The sequence below is a fragment of the Neofelis nebulosa genome, chromosome 7 (genome assembly GCF_028018385.1).
Source record: "Neofelis nebulosa isolate mNeoNeb1 chromosome 7, mNeoNeb1.pri, whole genome shotgun sequence".
NCBI classification, from domain to species: domain Eukaryota; kingdom Metazoa; phylum Chordata; class Mammalia; order Carnivora; family Felidae; genus Neofelis; species Neofelis nebulosa.
This window is the reverse complement of record NC_080788.1, coordinates 4,406,841-4,428,213: the sequence shown is the minus strand read 5'-3', so window position 1 is coordinate 4,428,213 and position 21,373 is coordinate 4,406,841. Positions and strand designations below refer to the sequence as shown.

General features: G+C 49.0%; 1 protein-coding gene across 3 annotated transcripts in view; it reads right to left on the bottom strand.

Annotated features, from left to right (window-relative positions):
* HOMER2 (homer scaffold protein 2) overlaps positions 1-21,373 on the bottom strand; it is a 94,106-nt gene that overhangs the window by 9,908 nt on the left and 62,825 nt on the right. For all 3 annotated transcript variants that reach the window (XM_058736441.1, XM_058736440.1, XM_058736442.1), the window contains exons 3-4: positions 16,467-16,598; positions 1,778-1,870 (exon numbers count right to left, since the gene is read on the bottom strand). In XM_058736441.1, coding sequence (XP_058592424.1) covers positions 1,778-1,870; positions 16,467-16,598 — 225 coding nt within the window. The remainder of the gene's footprint in view (positions 1-1,777; positions 1,871-16,466; positions 16,599-21,373) is intronic.

Below are 21,373 nucleotides of genomic sequence, written 5' to 3'. Positions count from 1 at the left end.
TTATATAAAGAAATTCTGATATTAAAGTTTAAAGGTATAGCTATAATATGTGGTATCCAGAAAAAGATTGTATATTAGAAACTCTAGATTGTGGACCATTTGGGGGGTCCAATTTCATTTCAGGGGTCCAATTTCATAGGTGCTCAGTGGTTACTTATGGTAATCAGTATATGAAATTAACAGGATCACTCAGATTACATTAAAGATTATTCAGAAAGAGTCAGGAAAGTTCTTGCCCACCTGAAGTCTAATACGCATTCATTTCCATGAATTCACACGGGGCATCTTTCATACGATGAGCCGGGACCGGCGCTGGGAAATCCCGGTCCTGAGGGTCAGTCACCACGGTGGCCAAACCCGGGGCCCTCCGCTCTGCAGCACAGACTCACTCTGCACGCGCCTGCCTCGGGTCAGTAACGGGGAGATTTCTCCTCTGTCTTCCTCACTGGGCCCCTTCCCATAGCTGGGCAAACTTAACAAGGCTCCAGCTTTGCCCTCCTCTCCCCACGGCTTGTTGGAAAGGCCAAGCCTTCAGCTATTACTTCTTCGAGGCTGACGGTCAAGTCTAGAATGTCAGTCTTGACAGCTCAAGATGCCCAGTCCCCTGGTTCTCTTCCTACAGGCTGTCCTCAACATCCCTCCCTTCCTCCTCACCACTGCAGCTGTGCCCTCACCAATCCACCGACCGTCTGTGGCTCCCTGACTTCCTCCCCGTGTGAGTACAACCCTCACATCAATTCCAGAGAAACAGGGAACACCTCCAATGTCTACCACAACAACCCAACAATAAGTAGACAACAAATAATAAACTGCAAGTCAAGAATTCCAGGTCTTTTGCAGGATCACCAAGTGCAGCTCCAATTCCTCTCACAGGGCACCTTGCTCCCAGCCAGGCAGACTCCCGGCTGTGTTGGCTGTTGCATCGTGCTTGTTCCGAACCCCGAATCCTGCCCCTGACGTCTCCCTCTCCCCGTCTCTGTGCACATAACCTTACCACGAGATCAAGGCTTCCACCCACCATTATATACACCAAACTAGACCTCAGGAACTAGACATTTTTTAAATGTTTTCATTTATTTGGGGGGGGGAGGGGCAGAGAGAGAGGGAGACCCAGAATCCGAAGCAGGCTCCAGGCTCTGAGCTGTCAGCCCAGAGCACAACATGGGGCTCGAACCCACGAACCGCGAGAGCATGACCTGAGCCGAAGTCAGACGCTCAACCGACTGAGGCACCCAGGCGCCCCAATCGTCACACTTTTAAGTAGACAGACTACTCAATTTCTGGCAAAGCCGTATCTCCTTTGCTAAACCAGAGCCGTTGGAATATCATCTCCCATCTGACTTTGTTAAAACAGAGAAGCAAAGACAAGGGTTCTCTGCCATCAGCCAAGTTTTCTCTCTTGTGGGCACGAGGTACCCACCGGTATTGTCACTGCACATCGTTCACGCAGACTCGCCCCCCAGCACTGAAGGGAAACACACTGCTTTGCCTCTGGTATTTAAACACAATGACAAAGAATGCTTTTTAGGGGCCAGAGGCATGCGGTAATTCTAACCTCATCTAGTGCTTTCCGTCAAAAATACATCAGCACATCTGGAAAATTCAAGACTCTCAGAGAAACACGTCCTCACACCTCAGTGCGAGCAGGCTAAGACTGGAAAAAGCCTTCACGACGCCCCTAATGCTGGAAGTCCCTACTTCTCGTCACAAGTGACAAGGAACAAAGAAGCTCAATTACTGATCACACTCAGATTTATTTTGTGGACAAATCACTTACTTGGGAATGATTGCTCGAAGTCTCCGTTTTCTCCTGGGACTTGTCTCTGGCTAGTCTGGCGGCTTCTTTCACCTCCTGGAATTTCTCTGCAAACTGAACGTGAACAGGAGTTACTGAGGTTGTTCTCAACCTTACACACAGCTGGTCTCCAGGACCCACCTTCGGGACTTTGCACTCATTTCAAGTCAATAAAATCTGTATAAATCCAGAAGAATAATTTTATTCAAGACTAAAAAGAAATGATACAAGGAACGCCTCTTCCAGTAAACTCCCGGCCTAGGTCAGATCGGAATCATTTTCTAAGCTGCTGAAGCCAGTTTAATACTGAAGTATTGGGACACTTGGGTGGCTCAGTTGGTTAAGCATATATGACTTTGGCTCAGGTCATGATCTCGCAGTCTGTGGGTTCAAGCCCCGCGTCGGGCTACATATGACTTTGGCTCAGGTCACGATCTCGCGGTCTGTGGGTTCAAGCCCCGCGTCGGGCTCCGTGTTGACAGCTCAGAGCCTGGAGCCTGCTTCCAATTCTATATCTTCCTCTCTGCTCCTCCCTTGCTCAGGCTCACACACGCTCTCTCAAAAATAAACGTTAATACTGAAGTATTAAGAGCAAACACCTCCAGTTAAAAGTAACTAATACAAATGCAAGAAAATAAAATGTAGCTGTACCACAGAAGGAGTCCATGAAAAACTTCACCTCTATCAAAAGACCTGAAAGGTCCAAGAACTTGTACGATATGATGGAAACGAAGAAGAAGATCCAGTGAGTTGGGGAGAAGGAACCGGTCTAGACTTTAAAACTTTAAGACGTAAAACAGCAAAATGCAAAAAACAGCAAAAGTCAACATGGTGCATCCGTGGAAGACTTACAGGGAGGCAAATGAAGAAACGGGAACGGAGACTGGATTTAAATGACATCAAGGAATTACTCATTTTACTAGAAATGCCCGTGATGTCATGGTTATGAAGGAAGATGTCATTATTTTTTTAGAGATAAATCCTAAAATGTCTGGATGTCTGCAACGTACTTCAGCAACAATAATATAGATGAAGGGGGCGCCTGGCTGGCTCAGTCGGCTAAGCGTCCAAATTCAGCTCAGGTCACGATCTCGCAGTCTGTGGGCTCAAGCCCCGCGTTGGGCTCTGTGCTAACGGCTCGGGGCCTGGAGCCCGCTTCAGATTCTGTGTCTCCCTCTCTCTGCTCCTCCCCTGTTCACACTCTGTCTCTGTCTCTCTCTCTCTCAAAAATAAACATTAAAAAAAATTTTTTTTAATCGATGAAGAAATGTGGCAAAACAAGGGTTAAGTCTGGTGACGTGTATATGGTGTTTTTTATCCTATGCTCTCTACTTTTAAAAAATGTTTTAATATTTTCATAATAAATTTCTTACAATGCCAGAGCAATCAAATCAATCACTGGCTTATAGTCACTGACAAGGCAACTGATTTTAATTAGCAAATACATTGTTCAAGCAGAGAACGTTCTGTGATAAAGCTGGCATTACAAAGCAAGAGAGAGCTAAACGTGCTTGCTGCAAAACACAAAGAGCTAGCAAGTTGCAAGGCTGCGAGGAGGCTTTTGCTGAGAACACGTTAATTTCGGAGCACAGGCTACTCTGGGAGCATGTTTACAACACAGGCAGCAGTGGGCCGCTTGGGAAAACCTTGCCAGATGACAGACACTGTGAACAAAGCACCCTGGCTGAAGCAGGAAAGGACAGCCCTTCTGTGCTGGCCGATGTTGCTCCCGCAGGACCATAAATAAAGCCCAGCCACAGGGCTTCATGTTTAACCATCCCAGAGCAATCAGAGGAAAATCACATTACTTGTTTAAAACATGTGAGGTCCAGGGGCGCCTGGGTGGCTCAGCTGGTTAAGCATCCATCCGACTTCGGTTCAGGTCATGCATGATCTTACGGTTTGTGAGTTTGAGCCCTGAGTCGGGCTCTGTGCTGACACCTCAGAGCCTGGAGCCTGCTTTGGATTCTGTGTCTCCCTCTCTCTCTGCCCCTCCCCCGCTCGTGCTCTGTCTCTCAAAAATAAACATTAAAAAAAGAAAAAAAAAAACCATGTGAGGTCCAGCCTGAGACAAAGCCCTCCCCTCCCTGCTTCCTCTTAGGGGACTCTTAAAGTCAAAACATCATGCCAGAACTCCTTGATGGTAGGGTCCATGCCTTTCTCTTAGCACCTACCCAGCACCTGCAGAGAGCAGGCACAAATCAGTTTGTTCAGTGAATGAATGAACTCTGGGTTCCAGACTCACACGCCCTCTGGCCACTTGAAAAACAAATCATGTCCAAGGTGCTAGTGGAGCCTGAGAAAGGCACAGCTCTCTTCTGCTAGACCAATGAGCGGATACTCTGCGAGGAACTGCAGTGAGTGTCTGGGGGCATCCTGCCCCATCTGGCCGCCTCCTGCACTTACCCAACTAGGTGGGGCATCCCTCAGAATATAAGCGTTATCCCAGAAGAGATTTTGTGTAGGCACCATAAAGACCTTTCAATCCTATTAAGACGTTAAAAGATTCAATTTTTTAATCTTTTTAGTGGTTATTTATTTTTGAGAGCGAGTGAGCATGAGTGGGGGAGGGGCAGAGAGTGAGGGAGACACAGACTCCGAAGCAGGCTCCAGGCTCTGAGCTGTCAGCACAGAGCCCGACGCGGGGCTCGAACTCACGAACCAGGAGATCATGACCTGAGCTGAATGAAGTCGGACGCCTAAGGGACCGAGCCACCCAGGCACCCCTCAAAGATTCTATTTTCGAAACGCATCATTTTATGTGCTTTTGTCCAGTATCCATTAAAAGTCAAATGTGATGTGAAGAAAACTGTTCCCAACAGACAGCCCTGCCGGGTCTCGCCCGTGCCGCACTCAGTAAGGAGGGGGACGCCTCTCTCCCTACAAGCAGGCCGATGTTCTGCCAGGCTACCAAACCAAATGGGCACTCTTTCTCACGGATCCTTTCTTGTCTCTGTCTTGTCTCTGCCCCTTGTCTCACGGGAAGCTGTTTTTAAACTAGACTGGAAATGTCATTAGCCAGCGTCATGCTCATTCGGTCAATAACACATGGTCCAAGCAGCACTCAGCCCTTCGGTGAATAGGTACCCCTCCCCCCGCCCCCCGCCACTGTGTGTGAGCTGGGCCCTGCAGGAAGCTGGGCACTGAGGTATGTATACTCATATACTCAGATATACTCATATACTCAGATATATTCATATACTCAGATATACTCATATACTCAGATATACTCATATATACACTCATATACTCAGATATCCTCATATCCTCAGATATACTCATATACTCAGATATACTCATATTCTCATATACTCAGATATCCTCATATACTCAGATATACTCATATACTCATATATTCAGATATACTCATATACTCAGATATACTCATATATACACTCATATACTCAGATACCCTCATATCCTCATATATACTCATATATTCAGATATACTCATATACTCATACTCAGATATACTCATATATACACTCATATACTCAGATATCCTCATATCCTCATATATACTCATATACTCAGATATCCTCATATCCTCATATACTCAGATATCCTCATATACTCAGATATCCTCATATACTCAGATATACTCATATATTCAGATATACTCATATACTCAGATATACTCATATATACACTCATATACTCAGATATCCTCATATCCTCATATATACTCATATACTCAGATATACTCAGATACTCATATACTCATATATACTCATATACTGCTATATTCAGATATACTCATATACTCAGATATACTCATATATCCTCATATACTCAGATATCCTCATATACTCATATATTCAGATACACTCATATACTCAGATACACTCATATACTCATATACACTCATATACTCAGATATACCCATATCCTCATATACTCAGATATCCTCATATACTCAGATATACTCATATACTCAGATATTCAGATATACTCATATACACTCATATACTCAGATATCCTCATATACTCAGATATCCTCATATACTCAGATATACTCATATCCTCATATACTCAGATATCCTCATATACTCAGATATCCTCATATACTCAGATATCCTCATATACTCATATTCAGATATACTCATATACTCAGATATACTCATATACTCATATACACTCATATACTCATATACACTCATATACTCAGATATACTCATATACTCAGATATACTCATATATCCTCATATACTCATATATCCTCATATCCTCATATACTCAGATATACTCATATACTCAGATACTCAGATATACTCAGATATCTGGTGCAGCTACCAGAAACCGCTCTGCCTCCCAGGAGGCCAAGGGCTGAGTAACAGAAGTCAGTGGCAACCAAGTCAGTATATAAAGTTCTTCTAGGCTTTGACAGAACAAGTCACTTCTGGACGAGTTTGGGGCCTCCATTCGCTCTGTCTCTAACATCCCTAACTGGTGAAGACCTTAGCTCTGCTCTTGGAGACTCTCAGCCTAAGGCGCAAAGCTTCCATTCCAGTGGCGGCTTCTTTCTTTGTCCCCTGACACCCAACATGGCGGCCCCTCAGTGGTCCCACAGTCGCTGCCTTGGGTAGGCGTACTTACCCCCCACTTCCCCTGGGCCCTGAGCACAACCACAACTATATGTGAAGGAGTGTAATGGCTTCTTAACACACGTTCTCTCTTTTGGTTCCTCCGCACCATTCTGTACGACGGGATAGCTCTACAGTGTCCCGATGAGAAAATGCAGCCTTAGGGAGGCTGGTTAAAGCCCGGGGTCACATGGCTAGTTATGATAAACCTGAACTTGGACGCAGATCTGTCTTCCACACACCCAGTTACCTTCCTGTGCCAACAAGAATGCCAAGAGTCTTGCCCAAAGCAGTTGCTGAATACTTAACTGATTAGGTTTTCCACTTGCAGAGAGAAGCTCCATTACCTTAAGATGTAAAACACGGTTGTACACACTCCCTCTTTAAAAGAAAATTACTGGGGCGCCTGGGTAGCTCAGTCGGTTAAGCGTCCGACTTCGGCTCAGGTCATGATCTCGCGGTCCGTGAGTTCGAGCCCCGCGTCGGGCTCCGTGCTGACAGCTCAGAGCCTGGAGCCTGCTTCGGGTCCTGTGTCTCCCTCTTTCTCTGCCCCTCCCCTGCCCACACACTGTCTCTCTCTCAAAAATAAAGAAACATTAAAAAAAAAAGCCTTTAAAAAATTACTTCTACAAGCTTCAACTCAAAACAGGCCACGGGGACCTTTAAGGCAAAGATGAGGCTTGAGGGACAGAATGTCAGATATGGAGTAGGGAGCCCCTGGCCAGTCCCGATTTTACAGCTCTCCTCTGCTACACTGATGGGCGGCTCTCCTTCTCAGTTATAAAAGGGAGGGCACGAACACATACACCAAAACACACAACCTCAAAGGGACTGCGGGATGAGGGTGCCGTTATAAATAACAACAGCCAGGGGCGCCTGGGGGGGGGCTCAGTCAGTTGAGCGTCCAGCTTCAGCTCAGGTCATGATCTCGAGGTTCATGAGTTGGAGCCCCTTCTTGGGCTCTGTGCTGACAGCTCAGAGCCTGGAACCTGCTTCAGATTCTGTGTCTCCTTCTCTCTCTGCCCCTCCCCTACTTGTACTCTCTCTCTCTCAAAAGTAAATAAACATTAAAAATTAAAAAAAAATAATAATAACAGCCTAGAACATCTCAGAAAAAGAAAAAGAAGGACACCTATTCTTGGCTTCACAGAGATAAGAGGAGAGCCACTGGAATGTCTCGTCTGGCCGTGCACTCCCAGCGACCCTTAGGTGCTCAGTATCCACACGGGGACACATGGGTTTCGTAACCGCCAAGGTCACCCTGAGACTGAACACAGGCCATCTGACACCAGCACTGGACACTACAGTGTCCTAAGACTTACCTGCTTAACTGCTAGCTTGGGTGAGCTGCTCAGTTCCGACCCTCATCAGCCTTTCAAATGCAGGGAAATGAGCCACTCTGAACCTCGGTTTCCTCATCTATAAAATGTGGGCAATAACACTACCCCCGTGGATCACTGGAGAAAAAGGACAGGGCTTTGCTGGGCATGTGACAGGGGTTCAAACAGGGAACTGTGGCATCGCTGGCCTCCATCTGACTAGTTTCTTCAAGTAAAATAAAAGTGAGAGCCTTGAAACCATGAACGTTCGTAAAAGAGTGCCAAAACAGGGTGAATTCATTCATTCAGAACTAGGAAGTGGTGATCTCTATGTACTTGGGACTGTGCCGGGGACACTGAAATACCTAAGATTTGGTTTCTGTCCTCAGAGAAACTCTGAGTTTTTGGAGGATTTTGTTTTACATTCAAATGGGTGAGAATAAAAAAGGAAATTTCACAAAGTAAGCCTAAAATGCAACCAAGTAGGATAAGTCCTATAGGATCAATTTGGAACAAATAATCATTGTCGGGGGGGTGCCTGGATGGCTCAGTCGGTTAGGCGTCTGACTTCGGCTCAGCTCATGATCTTGCGGCTCGTGGGTTTGAGCCCCATATCGGGTTCTGTGCTGACTGACAGCTCAGAGCCTGGAGCCTGCTTCAGATTCTGTGTCTCCCTCTCTGTCTGCCCCTCCCCTGCTCACACTCTGTGTGTGTGTCTCTCTCTCTCTCAAAATAAATAAACATTAAATTTAAAAAAATTTAATAAATAATCACCTTAAAAGATGCGTTATCAGTAGCCGCGTGAGGGAAACAGGCCCTACCTCTTATATAAACATCATCTTGTGACAAACGAGGAATCGATACACTGATAGGTAAGGTTACCCCACATGGATGGAGTGACACAACATTAGTAAACAGGGGAAATGAATTTAAACCTTTACTACAAACAAGTGGCATGATACATGATCAGTGAGGTAACGGGGTCGGGATATTTTTTAAAAATCTGGATGCAAACAGAATTGAACGTTCACCAAACTTCTGCTTGAGGGGTAAGAAGGTAATGTTCTCAACTTGGAAGAAATAAAAGAGAATCATAGAAGAGATTTGTCTAAAAAAACAGGTGAAAGCTTTGCAGCAGAAAAGGGGAAGAAAAACTAAATCAGAAGGGAAACAAATGCCTGGGGGGGAATATCCGTTGCTAGGCTGGTACCACAGAGAAGGGGCCATTATCTTTAGTAGAGGAAGTTTGTACACACTGAAAAGGAAAACGTGAAAAGCCCAGTAGATAAACAGCAAAATGCACAAATATAAAACACAGTAAGTAAGCAATTGATAAAAACAATTGTTCAGTCCCACTGGAAATGCCAATCAAAATAATGAGGTACTATTCTTTGCTTGCTAAATTAGCAAACAGTAAATACAGTTACAATACCCAGGGCGGGCAAGACATTTCCAGATCATCAGTGAAAACAGCGTTCATACCCCTTGACCTAAGTGATATCACTTCAGGGAAACTACTCTATGAAAATAACTGAGAACGTGAAAAAAAAAAAAAAAAGGCCTCAATAGAAAGATGTTAATCCTAGCATTATCTACAATAATGGAAACTTAGAAGCAACCAAGGAGCCAGGGGATTGTCCACCGGTGAAAAATCTTATCTCCAAGGCTTAAGTTTTCTAACATTCCCCCTTACTATAAAAAAGAACACGCAGGGCACCTGGGTGGCTCAGTCAGTTGAGCATCCGACTTCGGCTCAACTCATGATCTCACGGTTTATGAGTTCGCGCCCTGTGTCGGGCTCTGCGCTGACAGCTCAGAGGCTGGAGCCTGCTTCGGATTCTGTCTCCCTCTCTCCCCCTCCCCTGCTCACGCTCAATCTCTCCCTAAGATAAACATTTAAAAAAAAAAAAAAAAGCACAAGCTTCTGAATGTAGAAAGTACAGTTTAGAAAAAAATATTCTTCAAACCTATGGTCCCACCACCACATAAACTTCCAATATTTTCCTATCTCTATGTATGCATCCATTATACACATTTATCTTTGAAACAGAATGATATGGTACACCTCGTTTTATAGCCACTTTTGAAATTAACAGGACATTAATATTCCCATGCAATTATATGCTTTTCTATTACCGCATGTGAATTGCTATGCAGTATCTTGCCCTGAAGGATATACTGGAATGTATTTCACCTAATTTCTTACTGTTGGACATTTGGCTGGTGTCTTGGTTTTTTGCTTTTGCCGTTATAAATGATATTTCAAGTCAAATTCTTAAAGCTCAATCTCTGTACTCAGTCATAATTATTTCCTTAGAATAAAAGCCAGTTAATGAAACCAGTGGATCAAAGGATATTCAAAGCATAAAGCTTTCTAAAATGTATGCCAAATTCTCACGTCTTTACTTGTTAGGATAATTTTCTGCAGTTTTTAAAAATTTTTTAAATGTTTTTTTATTTATTTTTGAGAGAGAGAGACAGAGACAGAGCATGAATGGGGGAGGGGCAGAGAGAGAGGGAGACCCAGAATCTGAAGCAGGGTCCAGGCTCTGAGCTGTCAGCACAGAGCCCGACGCGGTGCTCAAACCCACGAACCGCGAGATCATGACCTGAGCCGAAGTTGGATGCTTAACCAACTGAGCCACCCAGGAGCCCCTTAAAATTAAAACAAATTTTTAGGGTTTATTTATTTTTGAGAGAGAGGGAGACAGAACACAAGTGGAAGAGGGGCAGAGAGAGAGAGGGAGACACAGAATCCGAAGCAGGCTCCAGGCTCCGAGCTGTCAGCACAGAGCCTGATGCGGGGCTCAAACTCATGAGCCGTGAGATCATGACCTGAGCCGAAGTCGGAGGCTCAACCGACTGAGCCACCCACAGGTGCTTCATCATTTTCTGCAGTTATTAAACTTGCAGTAATAGTTTTTTAAAAGTTAAAATCATCATCTTTTTCATCATTATCCTGCTAGAAAATGAAAGACGATCATCTTATTTGTGGCTTTTTTGTTTTTTTGGCCTTGGCCAGTGAAGACTCTGTGACAGACACTATTTGCTCCATTCAAAATCCATTTCTTGGGGCGCCTGGGTGGCGCAGTCGGTTAAGCGTCCGACTTCAGCCAGGTCACGATCTCGCAGTCCATGAGTTCGAGCCCCGCGTCAGGCTCTGGGCTGATGGCTCAGAGCCTGGAGCCTGTTTCCGATTCTGTGTCTCCCTCTCTCTCTGCCCCTCCCCCGTTCATGCTATGTCTCTCTCTGTCCCAAAAAAAAAAAAAATAAAATAAAAAATTAAAAAAAAAAAAATCCATTTCTTGTTTTCTCTTGGCTTAACAAAATCTCAAATTTGACTGGAGCAGGAAATTTCCAAGGTGAGAGAGAATGAGAACCACTCCGAGCTGGCCATAGTGACCTACTTCTTCTTCTTTTTTTTTTTTTTCCCCCTGTGGGAAGGTGGCCCAGGGACTGACAGTTGGACCCAAGGAGAAGTCTGCCAAAGGACCTCACAGGGAAGTTCCTGTAGCACCACCTTCTACCTTCCCCTCTTACGATGAATGCAGATGTGATGGATAGAGCTTGAGAAGCCATCTTAGCACCATGAGGAAAATGCCAATGAAAGAAACAAACATGCAGAGCTCTCACACCCAATATCGTGGGGCCACTGCATCCTGCTGGCAACTGCCTGCCTTAGGACTTCTCTTCTGTGTGTAAAGAAGAACTCTATTTGTTTCAGCCTTGTGACTAGTTCCCTGTCACTTACAGCCAAAGGCATTCTCACCAAAACATCAAAAGAATGAATGACTACTATCTCCTACTTTAAAACAACTGCCCTTAAATCAGAAAGGTGGCAGACAGAGCAATGTTCTTACAACTACACAGACTTAAGTGAACATAAGGATACAAACATGAATTACAGATGAAATAATTAAAATGGGTCAAGAGCAAATGTTCTGTGTGTGTGTGTGTGTGTGTGTGTGTGTGTGTGTGTGTGTGTGTGTGTGTCAGGGTTCAGACGAATCAATCGCAGGGCACAAGCAACCCCACCCTGGGTCACCGCCTTCGTGGCAGGAAGTGCTTCCTTCTGTCTCGGATAAACGACACCAAACTCAGAGCCAAACTCAGAGAACAGTGACATCTAAGGTCAGATACCAGAAAGAATCTAAACTTTAGCAAGTGGCTCACTTTTACATTTGGGTTTCCTTCCTTTTTGTCTCTTTTCCAAAGCTCCTCCTTTTACCAGAATGTGCAAATCCCTTTTAACGTTCAGTAGGCCGCTATCACGTCCCCTCGGGTGGGTGGACAGCCGAGTCCCAGCTTACCTCTGGGACGACACAGCTGCTATTATTTTTGGAAAGCCTGTCTAAAGAGTAGAAAGTGTCCCTGTAGGACTTTTGGGACCGTGGTGTAAAGTGGTCCTTATAATGGGAACAGTGGAGACCAAGGTTTCTATTTTCCTTCCGGGGGGTAGAGAGAGACGTGCGTAGAAAGTGTTCTGAAATGAAAATAGCCACGCTGCTGTTCCTTTTTCTAGCCTAGTTATAGGGTTTGATTACAGATTCCTGTCTCAGGACTGTGGGTGGTTGCTCTGTGGAGTCAGAAATACTCGGCCACAGCTGTCCCCTCAGGTCCAAGTTCCTTTCTGCTAGCTAATTGCCACTTGTCGAGACCTCCAGCCACACTTCATGGTAATTTATCCGTGTGTGGTTAATCGTTCCCTTCACAGAGAAGGGGAAAAGTTGGCTTGAAACATTCTGAACAAAGGAGACATCCGAGGGCTTCTTTGATAAGCCTCTGTGACAAGGGCAGGTCACAGTCACAGAGCTGAGACTCCGCTGCCAGAAGAGACCAAGTGACTCGGGAAGAGCAGACACTCCTCCTTAATGACAGGACGTTTTCTTCTGCCTGGGAAGGATGCAAAGTGGCCGAGCGTGGAGGCAGGCACGGCTTGAGGTCCCCCCAGGTCTCGGCGGACAAAGAAGTGAACTTTCACAACTTGTTCTGATTTTTGAGTTCTCCCTTCCTTCGATTCTTTCCGTTAAACTCTCTCCTGTTTATCCTTCCTAGCAACTTTGATTCCTCCAAAGATTGAAGAAGTTGTTCCAGGCAGCTGAGAGGGATTCTGCCTGGGCTTCCAGAAGGCCTGGAGCCTCGGGCGGGGTCAGGGACACACGGCCTCACGGCCCCGCCAACGCCCTGCCTCCCACAGAAGCCTCCCCGTATCTCTGCGTCCCCAGGGGTCTGAGGACCCCAGCGGGTGTGGGAAGGGGGCATGGGGGGCAGGGCAGGGGCTGCTCCCAACTCCCCCACCCCGCCTCCTCCGGGCAGCCGTGGTGCCCAGCCCAGACAGGAGTTCTGGAATCATTCATTCACCAAACCACGATCATACTTGCTTCCAATTCACAAACATCCTCTGTGATCCTCACAGCCCCTCTTCTTCCTTGTTTCAGAAAATGGCAGCTCTGTCCATCCGTCCATGTGCCCGCCCTCATCCCAGAGCCCCTGCCTCCCACATCCACTCACTCAGGTCCTCGCCATCTCCGTTCTGGACCAGAACAACCCCGTCTCCCTCAACACTGGAAAGATCTGCCTGCGGTGCGGATCCGACCATTTTCGTTCGTGGCTTGAAACCCTTCGTAGGCTGCGGTTTCACGTCTGGGCCGGCCTCTACCAGCCCGGCCCACCCCCAAAGCCGCACGTCGCATGACCAGCCCCTGGCACACGCTGTCATGGGGTTGTCCATGCGGGTCCCGTGACGTGGACGATGATGGAAAAGGAAAATCCTCCCTGTGGGCACGAGCTGGAGTGTTTCCTTGTCCGGTGTGCAAGGGGCAGGTCGCCTGGAGTCGGGTCTACACTGAACCCTGGGGAAATGGTGAGGGGCCTCGCTGCCTGGGTAGGGACTTGGAAGAAACAAAGTGGGAAGCTTAGTGCCAAAGATTTGGGAACGGCTACATCAGAGGAACCCAGTGAGCCCAGAGGGAACCCAAGTCTGAAAGATTGATATTCTGCACGAATGGCTGCAACTGGCTGAAAGCCTGTGCCCCCCTCAAATTCTTACGTTGAGGTCCTAACCCCCAATGTGATGGATTAGGAGGTGGGGCCACTGAGAGGTGATGAGGTCATGAGGGTGGCTCCCTCGTAAAAGGGATTAGTACCCTTATAAGAGACCCCACTGATTGGGGTGCCGGGGTGGCTCAGTTGGTCCAGCGTCTGACTTCAGCTCAGGTCATGATCTTGCGGTTTGTGGGTTCGAGCCCCACGTTGGGCTCTGTGCTGACAGCTTGGAGCCTGGAGCCTGCTTCCGATGATTCTGTGTCCCTCTCTCGCTCTGCCCCTCCCCCACTCGTGCGCGCGCTCGCTCTCTCTCTCTCTCTCTCTCTCTCTCTCTCTCTCTCTCTCTCAAATAAAAACACTAAATAAGAAGTTATTAAGAGACCCCATAGAGCTCTCTTGCTCTCTTTGGGCCACGTGAGAGCACAGTAAGAAGTTGCCAGGATACAACCAGAAAGAGGACCTACCCCTGAACCTGACCGTGCCGGCATCCCGATCTCAGACCTCCGGCCTCCAGAGCTCCAAGAAGTCAGCTTCTGTTGCCTGTAAGCCACCCCAACACGTGGCATTTTGCTGTAACAGCCTGAACAGACTATGCTCTTCCGAAGTCCCCACCTTCACATCAGACAGAATCCTTAAAACCAGACGCCCCACCCTGATCCTGCAGGCAGCCCAGTGCTCGCCCAAAAGGCTTGCCAACACACTTGCCGGGCACCAGAGAGAGAGGCCCCTCGCGACCTAGATGACCCCCACCCCTGCTCTCCACGGCCGCCCCACCCTCTGACCTGCTGAGCGCCAACTGCCAACAACAGGGATCCACCCCGAGCCCCCAGATCTGCACCGCACCCTCAGGCCACTGGCCAGCAGCTCGGTGGAAAGCGGATCGCAGGGGGCCCTTCCTCCGGAGCACTCCTCCTCCCTTGACAGATGCCATGGTCTGTCGTGGCTAGGCCAGCCCCGCCGTCCGGAGGCCTCCTGAAGGTCTCCTGTGCCACACAGCACAGCCCGAAACCAGCCGACCTGCTTCTGCGCCGACGAAACGAAGCAGCGTCCGATAACCTTAGGACTGTGGGCCCTCCCACCTGCTGTGCTGCCTGCGGGAGCACCAGGCTTTCCGGGTGGGAGCACGTGGTGCTTCTCCCCAGAGGCGGAGCACGTGAGTCCGGGGACCAAGGGACATCGCCTCCCACGATGATACCCGATGACCTAGACTCAAGGATTTTCCCTGTGCTTCACAGCCCTGGTGAGCTGGACGTGTTAGGACCCAGGAAAGAATGCTCCTGTGAGCAGGTGGCAAAAAAGAGATGTTCAAAGTGCCACCAGGTCATTTTGGGTCTCTTGGGCTTCTTAGGGAGTGGCGTCCATGTAAGGACCTGGGGATACAGAGGGGGTGGGATGGCCTCCATCGGGGTCGCGTGTCTGGCTGGAGGTAGGATGGCTGGGTCTGTGGGCTGCAGGCCTCCTTAGGGATGCGTGTGTGTGCCTAAGTGTGCACGTGTATGTGTGCCTAAGCGTGCACATGCGTGTGCCTAAGTATGCACGTGTGCATGTGCCTAAGTGTGCACATGCGTGTGTGCCTGAGTGTGCACGTGCGTGTGCCGAGGTGTGCGTGCGTGTGTCCACAGCACACGCACACACGTTGAACAGAGAAGAGGTACAAATCCGTGGGCCCCTGCAGGGCGGCTTCCTGGCTTGTCTGAACCTCCTCTGAAAGCTGCCCCCCGTGTACTCAGGAAATCCAAGCATCCCAGTCCATACCAAGTGGCCCTGTCAAGTCCCCCGAACCTGGAATTTTGTACATGCCTCTGGGGACGGACGGACCACAGCTCCACGTGCTCAGCGCCTGGCACAGGGTCGGCCCAGCCACAACTCAATGAATATGCTCACAGCAATGGTCTAGAGAGAAACAACTCCCAGAGCCTAGCCTCCTGAAGCCAGCCTGGCTCCAGCCCTTCCCTTTCAACTCTCCCCTGGGGTTCCCTGAGGCCCTCTGACCTTCCAGTAAGTTCCTGTCATGTAAACTAGCCAGTCTCGCTTTCAAGCAATGCGTTCTGAACACGCACACAGGGCTCCTTCCCCATCCTCCAGGGAAGCCCACTTGCTCACACATCCATCAGCGGGTGAGCCTCTCAGAAGTGGTCAGCTTGTTCCCGCAGACCCTGGGGCTCTCCAAGCCTGTGGTCGGTCACGATGTGCTCCTCAACACTTTCTGACTGTCCACAGAGTGTGTCCTGGGCCCCTTGGAGAATCAAACCTAAGCTACGAATCCTTTCCCCAGAAACCCTGAGACAAAACGCGGTGTGACGCTTTAAGGGGCACAGGGCCTCCAGATGAGGAACTGTTTGCTAGTGAGTAGTCAGCAGGACCTCCCTCTCCTTAAGGGCTCCAACCAGGGGGTCATTGATGCTGGTGGCCGCCAGGCGCACGCACTCTGGGCACAAGGCCCGGGGTGACACACGGGGAAGGAACCGCCTGCAGAGCTGTGCACTGGGGCTGGGATCTCAGGCTCTGCGGGAGCAGGTGTCCTGTGAGTTTCCTTCCCCAACAACAGCTTCATTTCCAGGGACCTGGGATTTCTAAAAGGTCATCCATCTGGTTGGGCAGCCCTGCGGGGCCAGCCAGGGTGAAATCAAAGGCTGAAGAGGAATCCTGCTCACCAGCGGGGCCACTCAGGCCCTCAGCACCCAGGGACTGGGTGACAGTGTCCGGACGAGGGGACCTCGTTACCTTTGTCAGCTGCTGCTCCGAGGAGAACCCCAGGCCGAACACCGTGTTGGCTCTGCTGTCCGCCCACTGCCCAAACTTCTGCGACGTCTTGGTGAAGGTCATGTTGGGTGTGATGGTGCTGTTTATAATCACCTGCAGGAGAAAACCCAGGAGAGCAGGAAGTGAAACACAGAATTCGACACCAACGGAACTCCTTACAAAGTCTTCATCTGGCACGGCTGGTGTCTAACGTACGCGTCCCCACTCTGTTCTTTTTGGTCCCGAGTTCTTCCTCTCCTGGCACGTTCCGTGCTGAGTCAGATACACAACCATGATAAGGGGTAATTTCAGAGACTTAAAAACAGACCGTCGGTCTAAAATAAGATCGTACAAGTTAGTGGGAAGAGAAGTCTGCCCTGAGTGGAGAATAGTTTCCAAAACTGCTGTTTATTTCCTCAAAGCTGCCACGCATCCAACGGCCTTTCGTGGCCAGCCACACCACACACTCTGACGACCAGCGCTGTGCCCCTTTTTAAGCACCCGGAGCCCCAGCGTCCAGCTCCAACAACTTAAAATCTCCATAAGCGATTGGGGCTTGCTGTTTCCCAACAAGAAGGTAAAGGTATACTTAATGGGGGTAATTTGCAGAGGGTTAATTTACAAAGGAAGTAACGATACAGGCATGAGCTGGGTGGAGGGAGGCTGTAGGGGGTGGTACGGGGACCTGGTGTTAGATGTCGCCCCCTTCTCGGGCTCAAAGGATCAGGGAGGAAGAGGCTACAGACTGAGGAAGGCCAGAGTCACGTAGAGCTGGCTGCCTGGAGGAGAGAGATGACCTTTTGATGAGAGACATCCCAGGATGTGCATGGCTTCCCACCAGAGGGGAGCCGGGGGCACAAATACCCTCGCTTCTCCCCTTGATCTCCTGCCACTGGCCAGACCCAACCAGAAGCCGGAGGCCCCCGGGGACCCATGCTGTGGTCTGCAGATCAGCCTCTGGGAGGCCACAGCAGGGTAGGAAGGGGAGAGAACGAACCTGGAATGATAAACCCAGCACACGCTACGTTCATACATTCGTATACTGAGCATTTACTTGTCAGGCATTCTGTTAACCGAATACGAGATGAAAGAGTCAAGATTCCTCATCTTATAGTTGCAGGAAGTCAGGAAGAGGGTGGAGACATGTAAATAAATAATCAAGGAACAACTGAGAAGTGTTAGGAAACAGCAACTAAGGCTCACTCTGGCAGAAATCCTTCGAAGCCCTGAGGCTCTAAGAAACAATCAAGAAAAAAGGTCCCTGGAAATAAGGGATTCTTGGACGTTTGTTAACAGGCAGGAGTGACAAAACTCGCTGCTGACTTCCTCATCAAATAGCTTTTGATGATCTGAGCAGGAATGCTGGCATGCTGAGTAGGGGCGCACCTCGTTCTGCTGGGGTTCACGTTACTGCCTGCCACGGGTAATTGCGTTGTTTACAAACTGGAGGTTTGTGGTTACCCTGCGTCAAGCAAGTCGATCGGCACCATTTTTCCAACAGTGTCTGCTCACTTCAGTGTCACATTTTGATGATTCTTGCAATATTGCAAATGTTTTCAATTATTTAAAACAATTTTCTTTAAATGTTTTTGAGAGAGAGAGTGACAGAGTGTAAGTGGGGGAGGAGCAGAGAGAGGGAGGCACAGAATCCAAAGCAGGCTCCAGGCTCTGAGCTGTCAGCACAGAGCCCGACACGGGACTTGAACCCACACACTACAAGATCATGACCTGAGCCGAAGTCGGACGTTTAACCGACTGAGCATGTCTACTCATTCTCCACTGTATGGTGGGAAATGGGTATGAACACATGGTTAGGGTTCCACATGACGTTATCACCTACAAGAGAAAGTTCCCCTCTTCGTCTGCTGGGCAAGCGGGGAGTATAGCAAATCCATGTTCCACGCAGGCACGGAACCGGGTTGGGGCCCAGTTCCAGCTCTGGTCAGGCTCAGTCCCCCTCTGCTTCACTTCTGTTTTTAGGGCAGGCCCTCCACGGCTCTCAGCTGTGAGCCTGGCACGTCTTTATATCCTCTTCCCCGAAAGGCTTTGGGAGATTATCCCGTTCTGTCTGAGGTCTTCAGCTTCGTTCCGTACGTAGCCTTCCAAATTTTAACCTTCAAATCTGGCAAACCTTGAAGGGGAAATAGGCCGTGCCGTCTGGGGCCGCTCGTCCCCAGTTCTGTCACGCAGGCTCCCACATCTCTGCTGGTCTGTCTTTTCCCCAAGGGCCAAACACGGACTTTGAAGCTCCAGCTCCTCCCCACACCCTTTAGTGCCCCGGGGGAGGGGGGGCTGTAGATGCCAGCGCCAGTCCCCGCTCCCTCTGGAGCTTTCCTGCCTTCGCGGTTCTTCTCCAGACCCCTTGGCAGGCTTCCACTTCTTAGCACCGTAAACACGAGGAAGTTTTACTTGGCCTTTTGGAAACGTCCAGCCTACCTCCAGACCCGCAGAGACTTGCCGTTCAGCCACTGTCTTGTGGGGAGGCCAGCCGTGGGCCTGAAGCCCGCCGGCCTCCGAGGCTGCGCCCCCCCCCCCCCGGGCCCTGTGCTCTGTTCCCCGTTCTGTGCGCTTCCTTCCTCCCCGCAGCAGCCCCGGCCAGCCCTGGCAAATGCTCCCGACACAGAAAGAGCTGCCACCTGCCACTGACCTCTCCAGTGGTCCTCTCCCCTCCGGAATATTAGTCCCTCACGTCCATAGTGTTTCTACAGTTCTCTGATGCCTTTAAGCATCTTACCCAGGTTCTGCTCGTGGCCATCAGAGGAACCACTGCCTGCCAGAGTTTATACACCTTACGCAAAAGTGCAAGTGCAGACGCCGTGGGAAGTTCGCAGGGCTGCAATTCACCACGTGTCTCAGGTGACACACTCTGCTGCGGAAACATGCAGCCTCGCATGGGGCTGCCGTTTATATCGAGAAGCAAAACACAGGGCGCCTGGGTGGCTCTGCCGGTTGAGCGTCCGACTTCGGCTCAGGTGATGATCTCACGGTTGGTGGGTTCGAGTCCCGCAACGGGCTCTGTGCCGACGGCTCGGAGCCTGGAGCTACTTTGGATTCTGTGTCTCCCTCTCTCTCTGCCCCTCCCCCACTTGTGTGTGTGCGCGCGCTCTCTCTCTCTCTCTCAAAAATAAATAAAATATATTAAAAAATTTTTTTCAATATATTCAAGGAAATGGGAAAATGGACAATATAGATGAAAAAGGATATCCCCAGGGACTCAGGAGTTTTTAAGTTAATATATTTATTTTGAGGGGGGAGGGGCAGAGAGAGAGAGAGGGAGAGAGAAAATCCCAAGCTGACTCTGCACTGTCACCGCAGAGCCCAGCCTGGGGCTTGATCTCATGAACTGTGAGCTCGTGACCCGAGCCGAGATCAAGAGTCGGATGCTTAACCAGCTGAGCCACCCCTGAATTTTGTTTTTAGGAATCAAACGGACATTCCAGAACTAAAAAATGCAAAGTCTAAAATTAACAGTTCAGTGGGTAGGTTTACTGATTGGATACATCAATAGCCAGGATTAGGGAACCGGAAGACCGATTGACAGAAAATATCAAGATTGAAACAGAACCAAGAATCAGGGGGTGGAAGGCTGGTAAGAATGTAAACCATGTTGCATGCACTCAGGAGGTCTAGTGGACACGTAACCAGAGTCCCAGAAGGCGAGGCGAGAAGACGGAACAGAGCGATATTCACAGAACGGTTGAGAATTAAAAAGAAAAAAAAATTTTTTTGAGTCCACAGATTTGAGAAGCTGAATGAATCCCCAAGCAGGAGACAGATTTAGCTCTTAAAGCCAGTTAATCATTGTTTTCTAAGTAATACGTACATTACATTCCTTTTAAGCACTTACTAATTGTATGACCTTGAACATGTCATTTGATAAACGTGACTTTGTCGAGCCTCAGTTTTCCCATCTGTAAAAAGGGAATTAGATAGAAGACTGTATGAAAAAGTGCCTTAGGATCTGTTACATTCTAAAGAACTACCAGGGGACTTCACCTATGTTATTCCAGCCTGACTCTGGAAGAGGCTGTTTGGGGTGAGCTTCAGAAGTGTGTCCTCTACTCCGCTCAGCCTCTGTCCTCTGACTATCAAGAGGGTTTTGGGGAGGCTGACCTCAAGGTACAGGTTTGCTGTAAAGGAGCAGAGAGATCTAGAATGAATCAGGTTTCCGAATGGGTCTGGTGATGGCTTTGCCCTTCCCAGCATCCTGGTAATTGGGAGGTGACCAGGGTTGGCTTTCTGGGATCTTGGGATCCACGCTGATCGAGCAGCCCAGGCACACACCAGCCCTAGGCCTGCTCTGATTCCACCATATCAGACCCCAGCCAACCTCCGAGGCCCCAGAAGCATTCCTTTATACTCGCCCCTGGTTTAGGCCGCACTTCCCACTCCCCTCCTCCCCCCTCATCGCCGACAGCATCCGGTGACAGCAGGCAGAGCTCTCGACCAACTGTATCAAATTTGGTTATCTGAAAAATGCTTGATAACGTGTCTGAACTCACATGGGCTTTGGTACCCCAGGAGAGTCACCACGTGGATGGGAAGGGAGCCAAGAGTGCAGCGGGGGGCGTCCCTAGTCCACAGACGGGGTAAGAAGGGAGGTCGTCACGCACAGAAGGAGAAACGTTGCATAGAAATTCTGAATACAGGTTTTTGAGTCGGACAACATGAGTTTTATCGCTAGACCCTGCTCCTCACCGGCTCATTTTCTCGTCCTGTGAAATCAAGGTGAGAGCCTAGCCCCAGGCCTCCGTGAGCTGACAGAGGCAATAAACGGTCGTTCTCTTCGTATTAACTTCTAGAGGTTGTTGTGCCAAGCAGGCAAGGTTTATGCGTGAGCTGATGCCTCACTAGAAAACCCAGTAGGCATGTTCACACACGCACAGCAA